Below are 15,697 nucleotides of genomic sequence, written 5' to 3'. Positions count from 1 at the left end.
TATATTAACATATTGCACATTATGTAAACATGCCACTTATGAGTAATATCATTCTGAAACTCAGAGAAAAGACTGTATTTTGCCAAATCGCCATATTTCATATTTACTTTCTCTAATGCTTAGAGTAAACAGACATGTGTTTGAGACCATCAATTTAATCAGAAAGCATCTAAATCTTAGATAAAGATTCATGGAGATTGTACTCACTACCTAAATCCATGCTTTTTGATTTTCGCGTTTTTACGAAATCCAATTGACTGGCATCTGAAAATTGTTTTGTGCGTTTTTCTGACATACTCTGGCGTCCAAATCCCTCTCGTTGAAAAGCAAGAACTGGATCAACATCTGGACTCAAAGAGCTGGTATCAAGAGAAAGATAAAACACAAAAATATTTACTAAAATTAGAAGACAAAATAATTTAGGAAAATTCATATATACCTGTATGTTTAGCTATGTATAGACACATATGTATATTCCAGAAAAAGTTAAACTAATCAAAAAATATATAGCACATTAAAAAGAGTAAGGGTATATAAGGGGTGGTTCAAAAATACAGTTACTTTACATTAATATAGAGTAATTCTTTCTCCCTGTGAGTACTTTCTTCTATTATTTCTGTGTTTCCGCACTCTATTTAACAATACATGAATATTTCTAAATGGTTATCAAAAGTGAGCCTGATTTTTTTTTCATAATTAAGTGGTTAAATATTTGAGGACACTTGTCACAAATGAAAAACAAATGCTTGTAGCAAACAAATGGCCATACACACGGCAACTGAATGCAAGTCTTTAAAGAGGAAGTGTTCTCGTCTCCTTATACATCCTATTGTTGGTGATCAGAAGAAACAAACAAAAAACCCTTTACAGAATATAGTTCTATGAGGATGTAGTTCCTCTGCAAATACTTAATCAATTGAGATGATATCAATTAAATATACCCCTAATAGAACATATTAATGCATTGTGTGAGGTAACACCATTAAAATAAGAAGAAAAGAACTCTAGAGGTTCTCTATAAATTTCTAAGAAAAATAAAGCCTATATTATGAATACATAGATAAGAGGATAAACAGTATTTAAGGGAGTAAGAAAAAGCATGACTAGAATTAAATGACATTTGCTTTGGATGATCCCAACATGACAGCTTAAGCTGAGATAAAGAAGTTTATGACAAATTATTAGAATAGGATACAGTTTACAGTGTTTTCACAGTGGAAGTAGCTGGTGATAACACACAACTATTCCTATTTGTAAAATAATGCACAGCCCATAAAAAGAAAGCGCCCCCCCCCCCGTATTGGGCCTAGTTATTAAATAAGTAGCTTTCCTATTCCAGGGCCAACTCATCTTACTTCTCTGATCAGGTAAGTGAACATTCCACCATAAATTAGTATGTGAAGGGAACAACTTTACTATGCCAGCTGAATCAGTGACAATCTTCATTATGTTTCAGATGGAAATCAGCTTCTCTAACCCTCTATGGCCTGATACCATCAGTACCTAGTAAATGGATAGCTACTTGGCTTAGATGCACATCAAAAATTTAGCTAAAATTTACTGTGAATCAAGTAACAGTTGGGTCATACACAAAGAGCTAAACCAAAAATTGTGAAAAGGAAAAATCTCTGTTAAATGACCTATAATATGTTGAGGCCAGACGTCTTAATATGGACAATAAAAGGTATCCATCTTTTAAAGCTAATTCAATGGCACAAGGTAAAAGCCCTTTGTAAATTTCAAACACCTCTACAAAAGAAATTACTACTGAAAATGGCCCATGACAAAAAGACCAGAAACAGCAAGTGCTGGCAAGGGTGTGGGGGAAAGGAATCCTCTTATTCTGTTGCAGAACTAGGAAGAAATAGGGTGAGAATATAAAGTACACTGGTCCAGCCCCTACTGAAAGTAGTGTGGAGGTTTCCAAAAGATGAAAAATGGATCTGCGTGTATACCACTAATTCTACCCGTAAGTATTTACCCAAAGAATACAAATATACTAATTTCCAAAGGAAACTTGTACTATTTACACTATTTGCAACAACCAAGTTATGAAAAAAACTGAGTGCCCCAAAACAGATTAGTGAGTTAACAAAGTGTGGCATGCACACACATGGATGCTACTCAGCAATCAAAAAGGATATATTCATGTCATTTGCAGCACAGAAGGAAAAGATATTGCTAAGCGAAGTAAGCTAGAAGGAAAAAAGACAAAAAGCAGATGGGGTCACTTATATGAGGAATACAAACAAATCAAACAATGGGTCAGGGTCAGATACAGTCAAACTTAAAAACAAACCCTTGAAAGTGACCAGAGAACTGAGGTATCCAGAGAAGGAAGAAATAGGGTGAGAATATAAAGTGGGGAGGGAGCACAGTAGACTACCGGGGTGGGGGAGGGAGGGACAGTGGGCATTTTGGTGGTTCCCCTGATTGTGATAGTCTATGAAGGAAGGTCACACTCATCATGAAGGCTTACTGCCCCTTCACATGCTGCTAAGACATATTTCTTAAAATGTAACAAACAGTATTTATTACAACACTGTACTGCGACTATAGGGAACATATACACAAATTAATAAAACACAGTTCTACAAGTGAAAAATTAAAATGAATATGATGAGATCTATGATCCAATTTTGATGTAGCTAACTCTAAACATCATGATTTCAATAATTTTTAAATACTGAAAGTTGATTTTTCATCATCATATACTTAATTGTCAACCTTATATCAGGCTTAATGCTGTTAAGACTGAGCTCTAGTAAGGTAGCAAATATGTGAACAGGATATATTTTAATATAAATTATGCATTATTATGTACATATTGTAATATCTATTAAATAATTTTAATGTACATTATTATTAAAATATTTTTCAAAGAGATTTAAATTGTGACAGCTAATGTTACCTAAAACCCATATATTGACATTTTTTTAAACTAATTTTATATCCTTTGAAATGATGTCACTGAGATTAAGACCTGTTGCTTTGTCTCCCCCTCCCAAGTCCCCACCATAATAACATTGTTAATGTTCCCCAAATCAATTAATGGGCTGCAAAAAATATTCTATTAGTTAGTAAATCAAAAGCTTAGTCATTTGATATATCTTTACAAGCACACACACACACATATACGAACTGTAAACATGTACTGTATAAAATGGTCAAATGAGTTTGTAAGTCAATGCGAATTTTCAAGGAACTAAATATCCTTAAAGTAAGACATAATTAATTTTTCCTATCATTAAATCCATTAAACTAATCTCACACACAATAAACAGCACACTAGCATGCTTAAATAGTCAGATTGCAGGACTGACAGCTGATTCTTTAAAGAATGTAACCATATCCTAACTCCTAGTGTTATTAAAATTTCAGTTATTAATCCTGTTTTATTGCCCTTTTGTTTTCATAACATTTTCATCAAGGATTAGAGAGATATTGTCAGGCTGGAAAAGCTTACATTTTCTGCTGTGATACAGAACAGCTGCCATTCGTGTTTGGATAACCCTTCATTCATATTCTTTTCCTTGACCCACACTCCCCATAGCAAAGTCATACAAGTCCTCTTGATTTTATGAATTTCCAGAGGGAAATTAATGCCACAATCTATCCTTCCTAGTTATTTACTTATTTCCACCAAGATAGTACTTTATAAGGCAACAAACAGGTATATTCCTATGAACACCTTCAGAATTTCTCATCATGGAGGAGATTATAAGCCTTTTGCCCCTAAAATGAACATAGCAAATGATTTAATCCTTATTGTCTCTTGTTGCTTTCACTTTCAGAAAGAGATATGAATTCAGCAGTAAATGTAACAAGTATGAAGATTTTAAATGAATTTTCACTGTATGTTATAGTTCCCTCCTCTGCTGAATAACAACAACAAAAAACACTCAAAGATTCAAAGATGTGCTATTATCATGCAGGTTAGAGGATAGCTCTTTTTTAAAATCATATATTTTTAATAGGAGAATGAAGAAAAGACAGAAAGAAACTAAAGGTGGCACTTTCAAGGTTCTGAGAACAGGTCAGTTTATTCCAAGACATCTGCAGATTAGGGTAAGTGCATTGCACACTTGTCCATGAAAGCAATGGGAGAAGAACATCAGGGACATGGTTTACTTAGTTAAGATCATCACTAAAATGTTAACACAAATAGATGCTAGTCCCCTGGACTCCTCCTATCTAATATTTAATGTTAACTCTAACCTAGGAAAAAAGTAAAAATAGTAACAATAGTAAATGGTAAAGTAACAAACCATACTACTTAAAAATAATTTGCTGATGTATTTATAAAAGATCCTAGAGGGAAGGCAATAAGAACATTCTGGTATACTGCTTTACATAGTTTGTGTTCATTGTTACCATAACCTTAAATCATTGCTAGGAGGGACTTAATTTTTGCTTACTGATACATATAATTAATAGGCATATGAGCTACAAACTTCTACACTCATGTGCCACACATTGGTTGAAAAATATTAAATAACGTTCTTCTATTTTGAAAGATACAGGAAAAAAGGTAACTTTAAAATATCTCAGAAGTCACAAGGTTAGAAACTAATGAATTTTAAACAGCATAAAGTACCTCCCAAGGCCCCACATCCCCTAAAAAAAAGCCTTTAAAAAGTCTCCTCCCACTTGCAGAACATATCAACTCTTATTCTGGCGAAAATCATCTGACTGTCACAAAGAATCAGTTTCCTTAAAATCTACTTATTTAATAGAAAAGCAATTCATCAAATCAATAAGATATAAAATAAGAAGAAGAATGAACAAATTAGGGGGATTTTTTGGCTAGACTGCTAACCAGTTGAGAAGGTATTTTGGGGGGGCGCTATATTAAGTACAACAGTGGAAAGGCCAAAATAGTTGGGTTACTTTATGGGACTGTAGAATACCTTTATAACAAGAATCATAATTAGGAAATCCCTAGTGTTTTAGGGATTAAGTCTCAGAGATAGGACCACTAAGACCTGAGTTCGATTCCAGGTGAGAGAGCTGACCTACATGGCACAGCAGACCTCTCCTGTTTTGCCAGTTGCTCCCCTCAGCAGTATATTTCAGTCAGTCTGCCTGTTCTGCTCCCCACTCTGTCTCTGTTGATTCCTTTCACCCCCCTGCACCTCTGGCCTGTACCCCAGTTCTCCTACATTAGAAAAAAGGTAGAAAAAAATGATAATTAAGACAACCATGAAAACAGAGCACTGATTAAACAAAGAAGTGATAAGCTGTGCTTAGTGATAAGACTATTTAAAAATAAAATAAATCTGTGATTGCAACTAACTCATGCTTTCCAAACCTGGGCTGTGATCTTACCAATCTGCCGAGTCACTGATTGCAGCCTTAGTCCACGTGCCAGCATCTGTTGTCACGAATCCCACATCATCATGGGAACTGGAAGATGACTGGTCAGAGAGATGAGGAGGAAGCACTGGTAACCTATCATCTTCTATAATGACAGTGTCATCTTGGGGCATATTCACTGTGGGGGAGAGCTGGTATTTACCTGTCCAGTGAAAAAAAGAGAAAGAGAAATTCTAGAAATCACTCTCAGTGTTAAAGTATATTAATGTTAACTATTTCATTACATTAGAAAAAGTTTTCATTTCCACACATCACCTCAATGTGGCAGGAAAAAATAAAATCAAGCCAATTTATTTTTCATAAATGATATTTAAATGGAGACCTCAAGTCTATTCTTTCCTCTTTGTACTGCAATAAATGAGCTCTGGGCAAAGTACTCGAATATTATGGGTTTAGGTTTCCTAAGTGAGAAATGATCTCCAAAATGTCTTCCTGTGTGAAAAATACTAAATAGATTATAAATTGTGAAGGTCCTTTGAAAAATTTTACCAGAAAATCTAGAGGAAAGTCCTGAGACTTTTCTATCAGACATTTACCTATTCACTAGGCGCTTACCACATACAGAAGCTCCACACTTAAAAAGCTCACTCACAAGAGGAGGTAGACATACAAAAAGTGATAACTGACTGGTGCTTATCATGGAATTGACAAGTGCTAATTATTGGGTAACTAGAGGCAGAGAACACTATGATATTAATAAAAGTTAACATCAAGGTTGGGCTTTGAATGATGAATATGGTCTATTCTGTTAAAAGGAATAATGTTGATTTTTAGATACTGAAGGTAGCAAGATTAATTGCATAATGGAAAAAAGCCCAGGTCACATTCAAGTGATACTTCAATGATAAGAAGGCCCAGAATCAAGATCTCTATGGGGGAGACAGCAGGAGTGGTATTAACAATAAAAGATTTGAATTTGCCTGCCCAGAGGTTAAAGACCTTGAAAGAAGAGCTCTTTATTCAACTGATTCAATTATTCAGGTAATGATTATGGTAAGGAAAGACCCACAACTGTCTAACTGATTAGTTTCATTCAGAAAAATAAGATGAAGACCATGGATAAGCATAACAAGTTTTTAAGTTTAACATTCTTTCTTGATACAACATTATGGCCTGGAATCCTTTAAGTTGAAGCTGGGGTAAAAATTATTTTATCTTCTTCCCCCAAACACCTCCACAATTACTCTCATTTGCTACTCAAATCTTGTGTCATTCTTCTGAACAAGACTAGGTAAAGAAGCTTTGGTCAAAAGGCTTGTGAGAGATCACACTCATAGAAACATGCACACTAATATGATAGTAATAACGTAGAACCTCTGGCCTGGTTCTTACAACGGAGTCAATATTAAATCGCCTTATAGGAAAAAGGAGAAACTCTCCAATTTCTAATTTTTTTTAAGTCAACTATACTGGTTCCCACTAAAATAAAAAGAAAGGCTGCATTTCCCAAACATGCTATTTAACACATGGTGTCATCTTCCTCTATGATAGTTTTTTTTTTTTTTTCACAAAACAGCAATATACAAAAAGAAAGAATAAAATCAATTTGAACATCTAACTTTTAAAGTAAATATTCCTGATTAAGTATAAATGATAATTTTGGGTTTAACATCATTGTGGAAATTTGGAGATGGCATAAAAAAGCTGTCTGTGTATTCTAGCATATCAACAAAAGAACAAAATCATTTAAGATACAATATATCTTTCAGGACATCACAAAAGTCAACTGCCAGGAATTTCAAATGCATTCCCCATTTAGCACAAATTACTCTATTACAGAAATACCACATGTCACTGAAACTTTTATTCAGGATTTTATCGAGGAAAACTACATTGATTTGATTTGAAATATACCATTTTAACAAATTGTTAGAACCACCAACTCTTTAAGAACGCTTATACTAGATGTGTAAATAAAATACTGAATAATTTTCTCCTGAATTCAAATTACTCATCTATTACTACTCAAGATTTAGAAATTAGTATAGAAAAATAGAAACTTGTTAAATATTCATAAAGTCAGATGTTTCTAGCACTACTACTCAAAGAAATGTTCCCTTCTCAAATAATATAGTTTCTCAAAAATGCATGCAAAGCCAGGGTGATCCCTAATTGACAGCTCATGTCTGATGTAGCATGTGTTATAGTGTTGAAAGCCAAATTCTCAGAATTTATGGGAAGGAAATTAGTATAGTTCATAATTATGTACTCATTTTTAAATACAAAAATCTTAAACTTTTAGGTTTATACAATATATTATAAGAAGGTCCAATAAACATCCTAATACAGAATTCTGAATGGTTCTTTGTATGATAATTCTTTTTTTAAAAGACTAATTTATTTATGCATGCAGAACCCAGGGTACAGGCCAGAGGTGCAGGGGCAGTGAAAGGCTTCACCAGTGACAAAGTGGGGAGCAGAACAGGCAGAACAACGAAATACACTGCTGTGGGGAGTAACAGGCAGGTCAAGAGAGGTTTGTCATGCCATGTAGGTCACCTCTGGGGCTGGGCATTGAACTCGCACTGAAGCAGCTGTGGCTCACTTGTAGTGCTGCGCTTTAACCCGTTGCACCACCAGGGAGGGTACGATAATTCTTTTTAAAAATATATAATTTTGTTCTGAGTAGAAATATTGCACTGTAAGACCCAAATTTTGTACACAAATAAATGGCAATAAATTTCCAACATATTAAGATAATAATTAGCATTTTTCACTAGTACATGATATCACAGTCTAATATTCAAAAGAATTGAGAGTTCATATTCTCTATCAATTTTTCTAATTAATAAGCTTGCTAGAAATACTGTTTTGGTATCTGTCTCCAGAAATATATTGAGGGTAATGGATAACTAAATATTTTATATATACTATCTTGATGATATGATAGTCCTTACAATTAATTATATTTATTACCTTTAAAACATCATAAATGTGAAAACTTGGAGGCTGACCAGAAAGCCCTTGATCTACTTTAAACGGATGAACTTTTTCTCTTTCTTTACCTAGTTAGCCAACAAGTACAAACTAAGGTTTCAACCAGTCAATATCTTGTAGAGAAGTAAAACAAGATACAGAATAATTGTTTACTAAACATTTATTCATTTGCACATTTACATAGAAGGCAACATTATGCATGACACTAGAAACAGATGAAATGTGGAAAATTTTGTCAGCAACTTGACTCATAATAAAACAACATTGATGTTCCATTTTCCTATGTTGAATTTCTAAATAAGACGACAATATTCTGAACATATTCTTAAAACACACCACAAATGTATAAATACAAAAAACTGTTGAGAGTAAACTCTAAAACGGATGTAACAGATATCAGATTTAAGGTAGTTTAGCAAATTATAAAATGTTTTTAAGGCTTTTGTAAAGGAAGAAATGCTATGTAGGCTCAATCCAGATTTCTTTTTGATGATTATCCAGGATTATCCTCTTAAAATCCACAATATAGTGGAAAGTCTGTTAATATAGCTGACACTTGGCAAAAATCTTGCCTTTCATTACAGCTCTGGTTGATCCCACCAAGTCAGGCTTGAGTAATATGGAGCTTAGGACTCAGAAAAATATACATAATAAACATGGTTCAGAAACTTTGTGGCTTCAGACACAACACTTGTATATAATTCTCCCGAGTAGCAGATAAGTAGATTGGAATACATGATTTCTAAGGGTGTCTTCTCAAAGGTTTTTAGAATATCACAGTGGTTACTAGAATAGAATAGGTTCTAGAAACTGTCTACTTACTGCCTTGCTTTCGAGATGTGGGTTCTTATAAACTAAGGCTTTTAATAAAGACTGATTGTCATGAAAGTCATTGATTCATGTTGTGTTCTCAGCATTTCCCCAGGGAAGGCTATTTTTAGAAATAGGAAATGGCAAAAAAAAAAAACAAAATAAAACTAAAATCACTATAGGATCTTGGAAATTAGTTCCCTTGTCAATTAAGAAGGGAAGTGTGGCTGAAGAAAAGTGACATCTTTCTGATTCAAAATTTATTCCTTTTAAAATCTTTTTTTAAATCTCTTCTCCTCCTACATGTTCCCATAGAAATAAGTCAGAAAGTTCGAAGTTCCTTTTGGTCTAGAGTTCTACATGAAGAATATTCTACGTGAAAAATGCATCCTGCTTCCATAAAAGTAGGTATTTCCTAATGTGGTCATCTGGAAATTCAAAATAATTTTCTTTCAGAATCAGAGCAAATCATGAAGACCACCACTTCACTAGTGTCCACCCAAGAACTATTCTAAACATATTAAAGATAACTGTTAACCAAACAAAAGCTGAGAAATTTTCATGCACCTAAATATTGCATAAATCAATAAATACTACTACTATTGGTTTAAATTAATAGCAGTGCAGTACTCCAGTATCTTATATTTGGTGACCTGTTTTGGAATTAAGTTGCTGGTAACATCATTCCCAGGATTTTTAACTTACACTGGGAACTGACTTACACAACATTTGTTTCTAAAGGTCCATAATACTGGAATAGGAAATAACACTCAACTTTGCAAAACTCAAGATAAGTAAGTGCATAAATTTCTCAGGATAAAACGATTTAAGACCCTTAGTTTCTAATAAGACAATGTGGAAAAAACAATCTTAGAAAATATCCAACTCACTTAAAATTACTTTGGCCTATCATCAAAGAGTAGAGAGTCTATGATGCTGGGTCCCTAAGGACACCCGTAGTATAAAACAAAGCTGGGAGTAACTGCTTGGAGGAAGCATCTGGAGTTTTAAAAGTCTACAACATCTCTAGTAGAAGGATGGGAAAACAATGTCAGCTATAATGCAAATGTAAGGGGACTAATGAAGCCAGAGCTAACAAAGTCAAGGCAATAGACTATGATGAAATGAAGGAATCCTCAATCCCATATACACAGCATTTCAAAAGGTCACTAGAGGTGAATTGGGGTGGGATTTTTTTTTTTTTTTTGGTTTGTTTCTAGTTTTAGTTTTCCGCCTTCCTCTGAAGCATCAGGGATTGGAGGCAGGATGCAGGTTACAGGAACTGGTGGACCAATGGTCTCATTCAGTATGGCAAGTCCTATGTTCCTATAATAAAGGGGAAATTACAGCAAATCATTTTGTATGCCACAGATCCAGGGACACATGCACTCTCTCTCTCTCAAGGGGTCTGAATTTTCATAAATAAAAAATATTTCACAAAGTTAAAGTTTTACATAAAATCAAGAATATCCACTATGGAAAAATCCACTAAGAGCTAAAAGAGTGACCATTAAGAAAGATTAATGTGATAAATAATGTAACATGCCTGTCACCTAACAGGTATGTAATGCCTTTGGCATCCTTCCCTATTTCACTTATGCCAAGCAGACAAAAAGAAAAATGTTGACAAAGTAAAAACAGAGAGCAGGCACATCTAAGTTCCACATGTAACAAAATAAGAAATTGAGAATTTAGCAAATTTTTCCAAACAGGAAACAGAAGAATTAAAGGAAGAACAGAAAACTGTGTCATGTTTATGTTTTTTTTCCCATCAGCTTAGTTGAAAGTTATTTGAAGGCAGAGGCTGTCTCTCACTCATCACTGTATCTACAGCAAAAGAGGCTGTCTCTCACTCATCTTTGTATATACAATGGCTAACCAATCGCAGGATTTCCATAAACGTCCACTGATGAAATAAACTCGTTTTAATGAAATTTCATAATGGAAACCTGAATTGTATTAAATACTCAAAGTTTGAGTGAAATTTATTGTTTTACTTTATATTAGAGTCTTATAAAACATACCAGCAATTTTTCACATCAGGTGCTATGTTAATCAAAACAGCTTCTTATTTTTAGATGTTAAAACCCTAATCCCAAGGTGAACAACTCAGTAAATCCAATCACTCCTGTGGTACAGCAAGTCTTTATTAACTGCATCTGTTAGTAGAGAGCTGAAATGCTGCAGAACAAGTGCTAATAACCTCATTACCCATTTGGGGCCATGCAGACAGTATGGATTTGAATTCAAACAAAGGATGCAAAAAATTCATTTTAGAATTTTAAAACAAAGGCTTTGAAAAAGTAGAAATGCAATTAAAATGTGGTAACATCCTATTAAGTACAAAGCAAATAAATATGAATATTCCATAAGTATGTCTTCTATAATGTACTTTTCATATAGATATAGATATATAAAAACATATATATGCATTTTCTTCCTCTCCCTGCTAACAGTGCTACTCTAAATAATATAAAACTTTTGAGCTTCTCTTGCCATAAACCACTAAATTTGGATTTTTTTTAAAAAAAACATGGATTATTATCTTCAATATGCTAATAATATCTTGATCACTGGAAAACAGTTCTATATGATCCTTCCTTTTTTTCCTTCCAAGATTTTACAGGATCTAAAAGTCACTTAATAAATCAATACATCGATTTGTTCTCTTCACATTAACACTTCCTGAATGATTATAATAAAACCTGCTCTGTTTCTTTTATAAACATGGGCCTCCTTGGCATTAATATTACATTAATAACCTCTCAGTGAACCAGTAAAAGCATAAAAATAAGATGAGATAAATAGAGTTTTACCTGACTCACCCATTATCCTACTGAGAGCAGCATTTCTTGTAGGTGATTCATCAAGCCCCTCAATACCACTATAGAGGGAATGGGAAATTCTTCGTTCTCTGTCATCCAACATGGTTTCAATGGGCAGCTCAGGTCCAGAGGGGCTTCCAGGTGACTTTAGCTACAGAAACAGTGGGGAGGGGAGATTTAACAGAAATCAGTATTGGAGGCCCATTAGCAGCATGGGGGAATTATAACAACTTGCCCAAGGCCTACATCCAACTGAGCACCAAATGAACTAGAACTTTTCACCCTGTACCAAAATAATTTGTGATGACAGCTCTGCCTAATGACCAACTTTCTGTGCCACTTACACTGCACCTCCCATGAAGTTCTGTCAGATTTCCACCAATGAGGAAATATATGTGTATATAAAGCCTTAAAAAAAAAAAAAAGACTACTCTTGTTGCTTATTATTTTTTAATTTCAAAGTTACTATTGGCTGAGGTCAAAGTAAATTATAGTTTAATTCAGAATTCTTTGGGATGCTACTCTACACAAGATATGCATTATCCGAATAAAATTGGAATTCATACATTTTGTACCTACTAAATGTAATTAAACCTAGGAAATAGCAAACATTTGTATGTGTACTGGTAGAATTACTACCTAGTCTATGTGACTTAAACTGCTTGTCAGCTCAGGTGTCTTGAACAATACACTGATTAATAATTTTATTCTTCTAGAAGTTAGGTATAATCATCTTAATGTCTTATTATAATTTATGTATGAGATATTAACTGACAAAATAATCTTAACAGTATGTAAAATCCATATATACTATTATATACTTCTTTATATACTGTATGTAAGCAGTATAGGAAGACCAAATATTCTAATAAAGCTGAGAAACATACTCATAGCATATAAAAAAGCAAGGGATATAAGTCACAATATATGTATTTTAAAAGCAAAGAATACAGGTCACTTTCTATGACCATGAATTAAAACTGTGCATGGCATTTGTTTAAAAAAGTTGTGCTTGTTAAGTCTCATCCTTCATAATGATAGCACACATAAGGAGCTTACGTTAGTGAGGCCTTGAAACTAATCTACTTCAACGAAGAACAAAGGCTACTTAGTACAATTCTCCCAATGTGGGCTCTGAGCTTAAATCATGAACTAATATCTTAGGACATTTTGGCACTGGCTCATAGCCAGAGGGAGAGTGGGTTGGGACTGGGGAGTGGCACAGCAGGACTTGGCAAATTGGGAGAAGACTGTTCATTCCAACAGATGAAACCACAACTCTCCTATGTGGCTTCTTTGCCTGAACAAATTATTATTTCTGTTAGAAGCTATCATCTGTTTAATATAAATGAGATATTTAATGAAGTTCCTATTTGTAGACTTATCTCTCTCCTTGTTTGATAAGCACTGGGGAGATTTAATGCATTGAAGGGTCAACACAATTACAAATGGAGGCACACTGAACTGCAGAAGAATAATAAACTTGCAGCACTAGTGAGTTATACTCAATATGGTGATATGAGGATTTGTTTTATTAGTTCTCTTAATTGCAGATTACAACTAACAGCTTTACTCAAAAGTAAATTAAAAATTCAAGATCTATGATGTAAAATAAATATTTTCTGGAGAATATTATAGCTAAATTTCAAGGTATTTTGATTTGAAAAAAATCAAAAGAAATACTCTGTATCTTTAAGAACAAGTACATGCGATTTTTTTAATGAACACATACATCAAATAAGCAAATAAACTTCTTGTATAAGACTTCATGCACAGGGAATGTTTGATACACAATAATTTATTTTATCATAAGACAGACATATAATCTTAAGTTTGCTTAACAAATACATTTCATTGAACTATGCAACTATGGAAAATTTTTATAAGGTTCCTTTAAGAGAAATCCCTAAATATCCCAAGATGCTACTTCAGAATTATATAAAGTCAAATAAAACTTCCATTTAAGAAATGTACATGCAAGTTTTCTAGACAAAAACAAAAAGAAGCTTGTTCAGAAAAAAGGAGGCATTTAATCATTTCATGGAAAAGAGTCTACACCTCCCCAACCTCTTTAACCATGTCCAATTTGCATCTCAAAAGAGAGATTCAAATGAAGACATTAATAGCCTACTACATAAATATTTAACAGAAGATACAATGCCTTTTAATTCTTTAAAAATACACAGTTAAGAATACACAATTTTGTATTAAATCTTTGGATGAAATTTTTGTTGTTATTGCAAGAAAATGAGTTAATGGAGAAACAAGTAGCCTTGTGGCAGTACAGAGGAGAGGCAGAAGGAGGCATGGAAAAGCAGTTTCATCTGTTCTGTGGCTACTCCCCAGGCCTTTCTAGTCTTAGAGAAAACCTGAATGAAACAAAACTTATTATATGTAGAAACCAAAATAGAATTGCTGAAATTTTCACTTTGTTGTTTAAAGATCAAAATGTTCATCAATATACCTTCATTCTTTCTCAGGTAGTAGTAGTTATGTTGGATGCCCTGAGCGTCATCCCATGGAAGACAAAAAAGCCATTTTACCAATTAAAGAATTAGCTATAGGTTGAAGTAATATACCCAATATTTGTAGGAGTGCACAGTGAGATAATCTTCCTAAAGTAATGCGGAAATATGAGAGACAGGTCAAAACACATCTTAGAGACCCTCACTAGGCCAGGTTTTTACCTTTGTCGTAATTATCTTATGGAAATAATAAGTTGAATAATAAAGATTCATGACAATATTTAACCTAAGTTAAATATTTTTAAAAGTATACATATTGGGAATAGCCTTAATATCTAAAAACAATGTATATACAGTATACTCAAAAGAGACATTCAATCATATTTGCTCTTATAATCAGAAAATAACAAAAGCAATTTAATAATAAACTGGATATTACCAAAGATTGCTTGTCATTATATTATTATATAATATATAAATCTTTTCTTAGGAAAAGTTAAAACTTGGTTTCTTTTAAAAACTAATAAAATTTCTCTGTGGCTTAGGAAAATTGCATGATGTTGTGAATTTGCAATGTTGGGTAAACGATGTCTTACACATGAATAAAAAGGTACCTCTCTAGCTCTACTACAAACATTGAAAAGTTAGCACCCCATCTCTCTAGTGAATCCTCTCACCCCCTAAGCCTACCATATCTCTGGCCTGTACATCAGTTCTTATATGGATAAATAAATAAATCTTTAAAAAAAAAAGTTATCATTGATATGGCCATGACCCCTCAGCAGACTTTAAAAAATAAGTTCTTGTAAATAATTGCACAATTGTATTATTCAATATTTCATTTTTTATGGGCTTATTCTATTTTATCTCCAGTGCCTGCACAGTGGGAACTAGATGAGTAATTGGCTGAATTAACTCATTTCTATATGAATGACTCAAATTATACATACTAGGCCACACAGAAGTAGGCCTTTAAAGCCAAGAATATAGCACAACAATGAAATTAAATGAATTTTGACACAGATAATATTAAGCCACTGTAGAAAGTACTAACTCCAAGGAAGAGGGAGATACAACAAATAAAACAGACAATGTAGCTTTGGAAAACAGTGGCAGGAGTTTTAAGTTGAGCTTCATGTGTGGTTTTTACCCAGGACCACATTTACCTTTCTCCACATCCCCTGCAGACAAGAAGAAGGATGAGAGAGGAGAGCAAGTCCCTTGAGTAACTAAGCAGATATGTCACAGACCCAGAATGTAACCTACTCTGATACAAAGCCATAC

At 33.6% G+C, this 15,697-nt stretch overlaps 1 protein-coding gene across 16 annotated transcripts in view; it reads right to left on the bottom strand.

Annotated features, from left to right (window-relative positions):
- PARD3 (par-3 family cell polarity regulator) overlaps nucleotides 1–15,697 on the bottom strand; it is a 476,523-nt gene that overhangs the window by 211,189 nt on the left and 249,637 nt on the right. For 7 of the 16 annotated variants that reach the window (XM_012731317.1, XM_004691164.2, XM_012731303.1 and 4 more), the window contains 3 exons: nucleotides 11,949–12,099; nucleotides 5,329–5,518; nucleotides 208–359 (listed from right to left, as the gene is read on the bottom strand). In XM_012731317.1, the coding sequence (XP_012586771.1) occupies nucleotides 208–359; nucleotides 5,329–5,518; nucleotides 11,949–12,099 (493 nt within the window). Of the gene's footprint in view, nucleotides 1–207; nucleotides 360–5,328; nucleotides 5,519–11,939; nucleotides 12,100–15,697 lie in introns of all 16 variants that reach the window. The other 9 variants (XM_012731307.1, XM_012731302.1, XM_012731306.1 and 6 more) reach the window with 4 other exon arrangements.

Source organism: Condylura cristata, unplaced genomic scaffold (assembly GCF_000260355.1).
Source record: "Condylura cristata isolate star-nosed mole 26May11 unplaced genomic scaffold, ConCri1.0 scaffold00030, whole genome shotgun sequence".
Lineage (NCBI taxonomy): Eukaryota > Metazoa > Chordata > Mammalia > Eulipotyphla > Talpidae > Condylura > Condylura cristata.
This window is presented reverse-complemented; position numbering and strand designations above follow the sequence as displayed.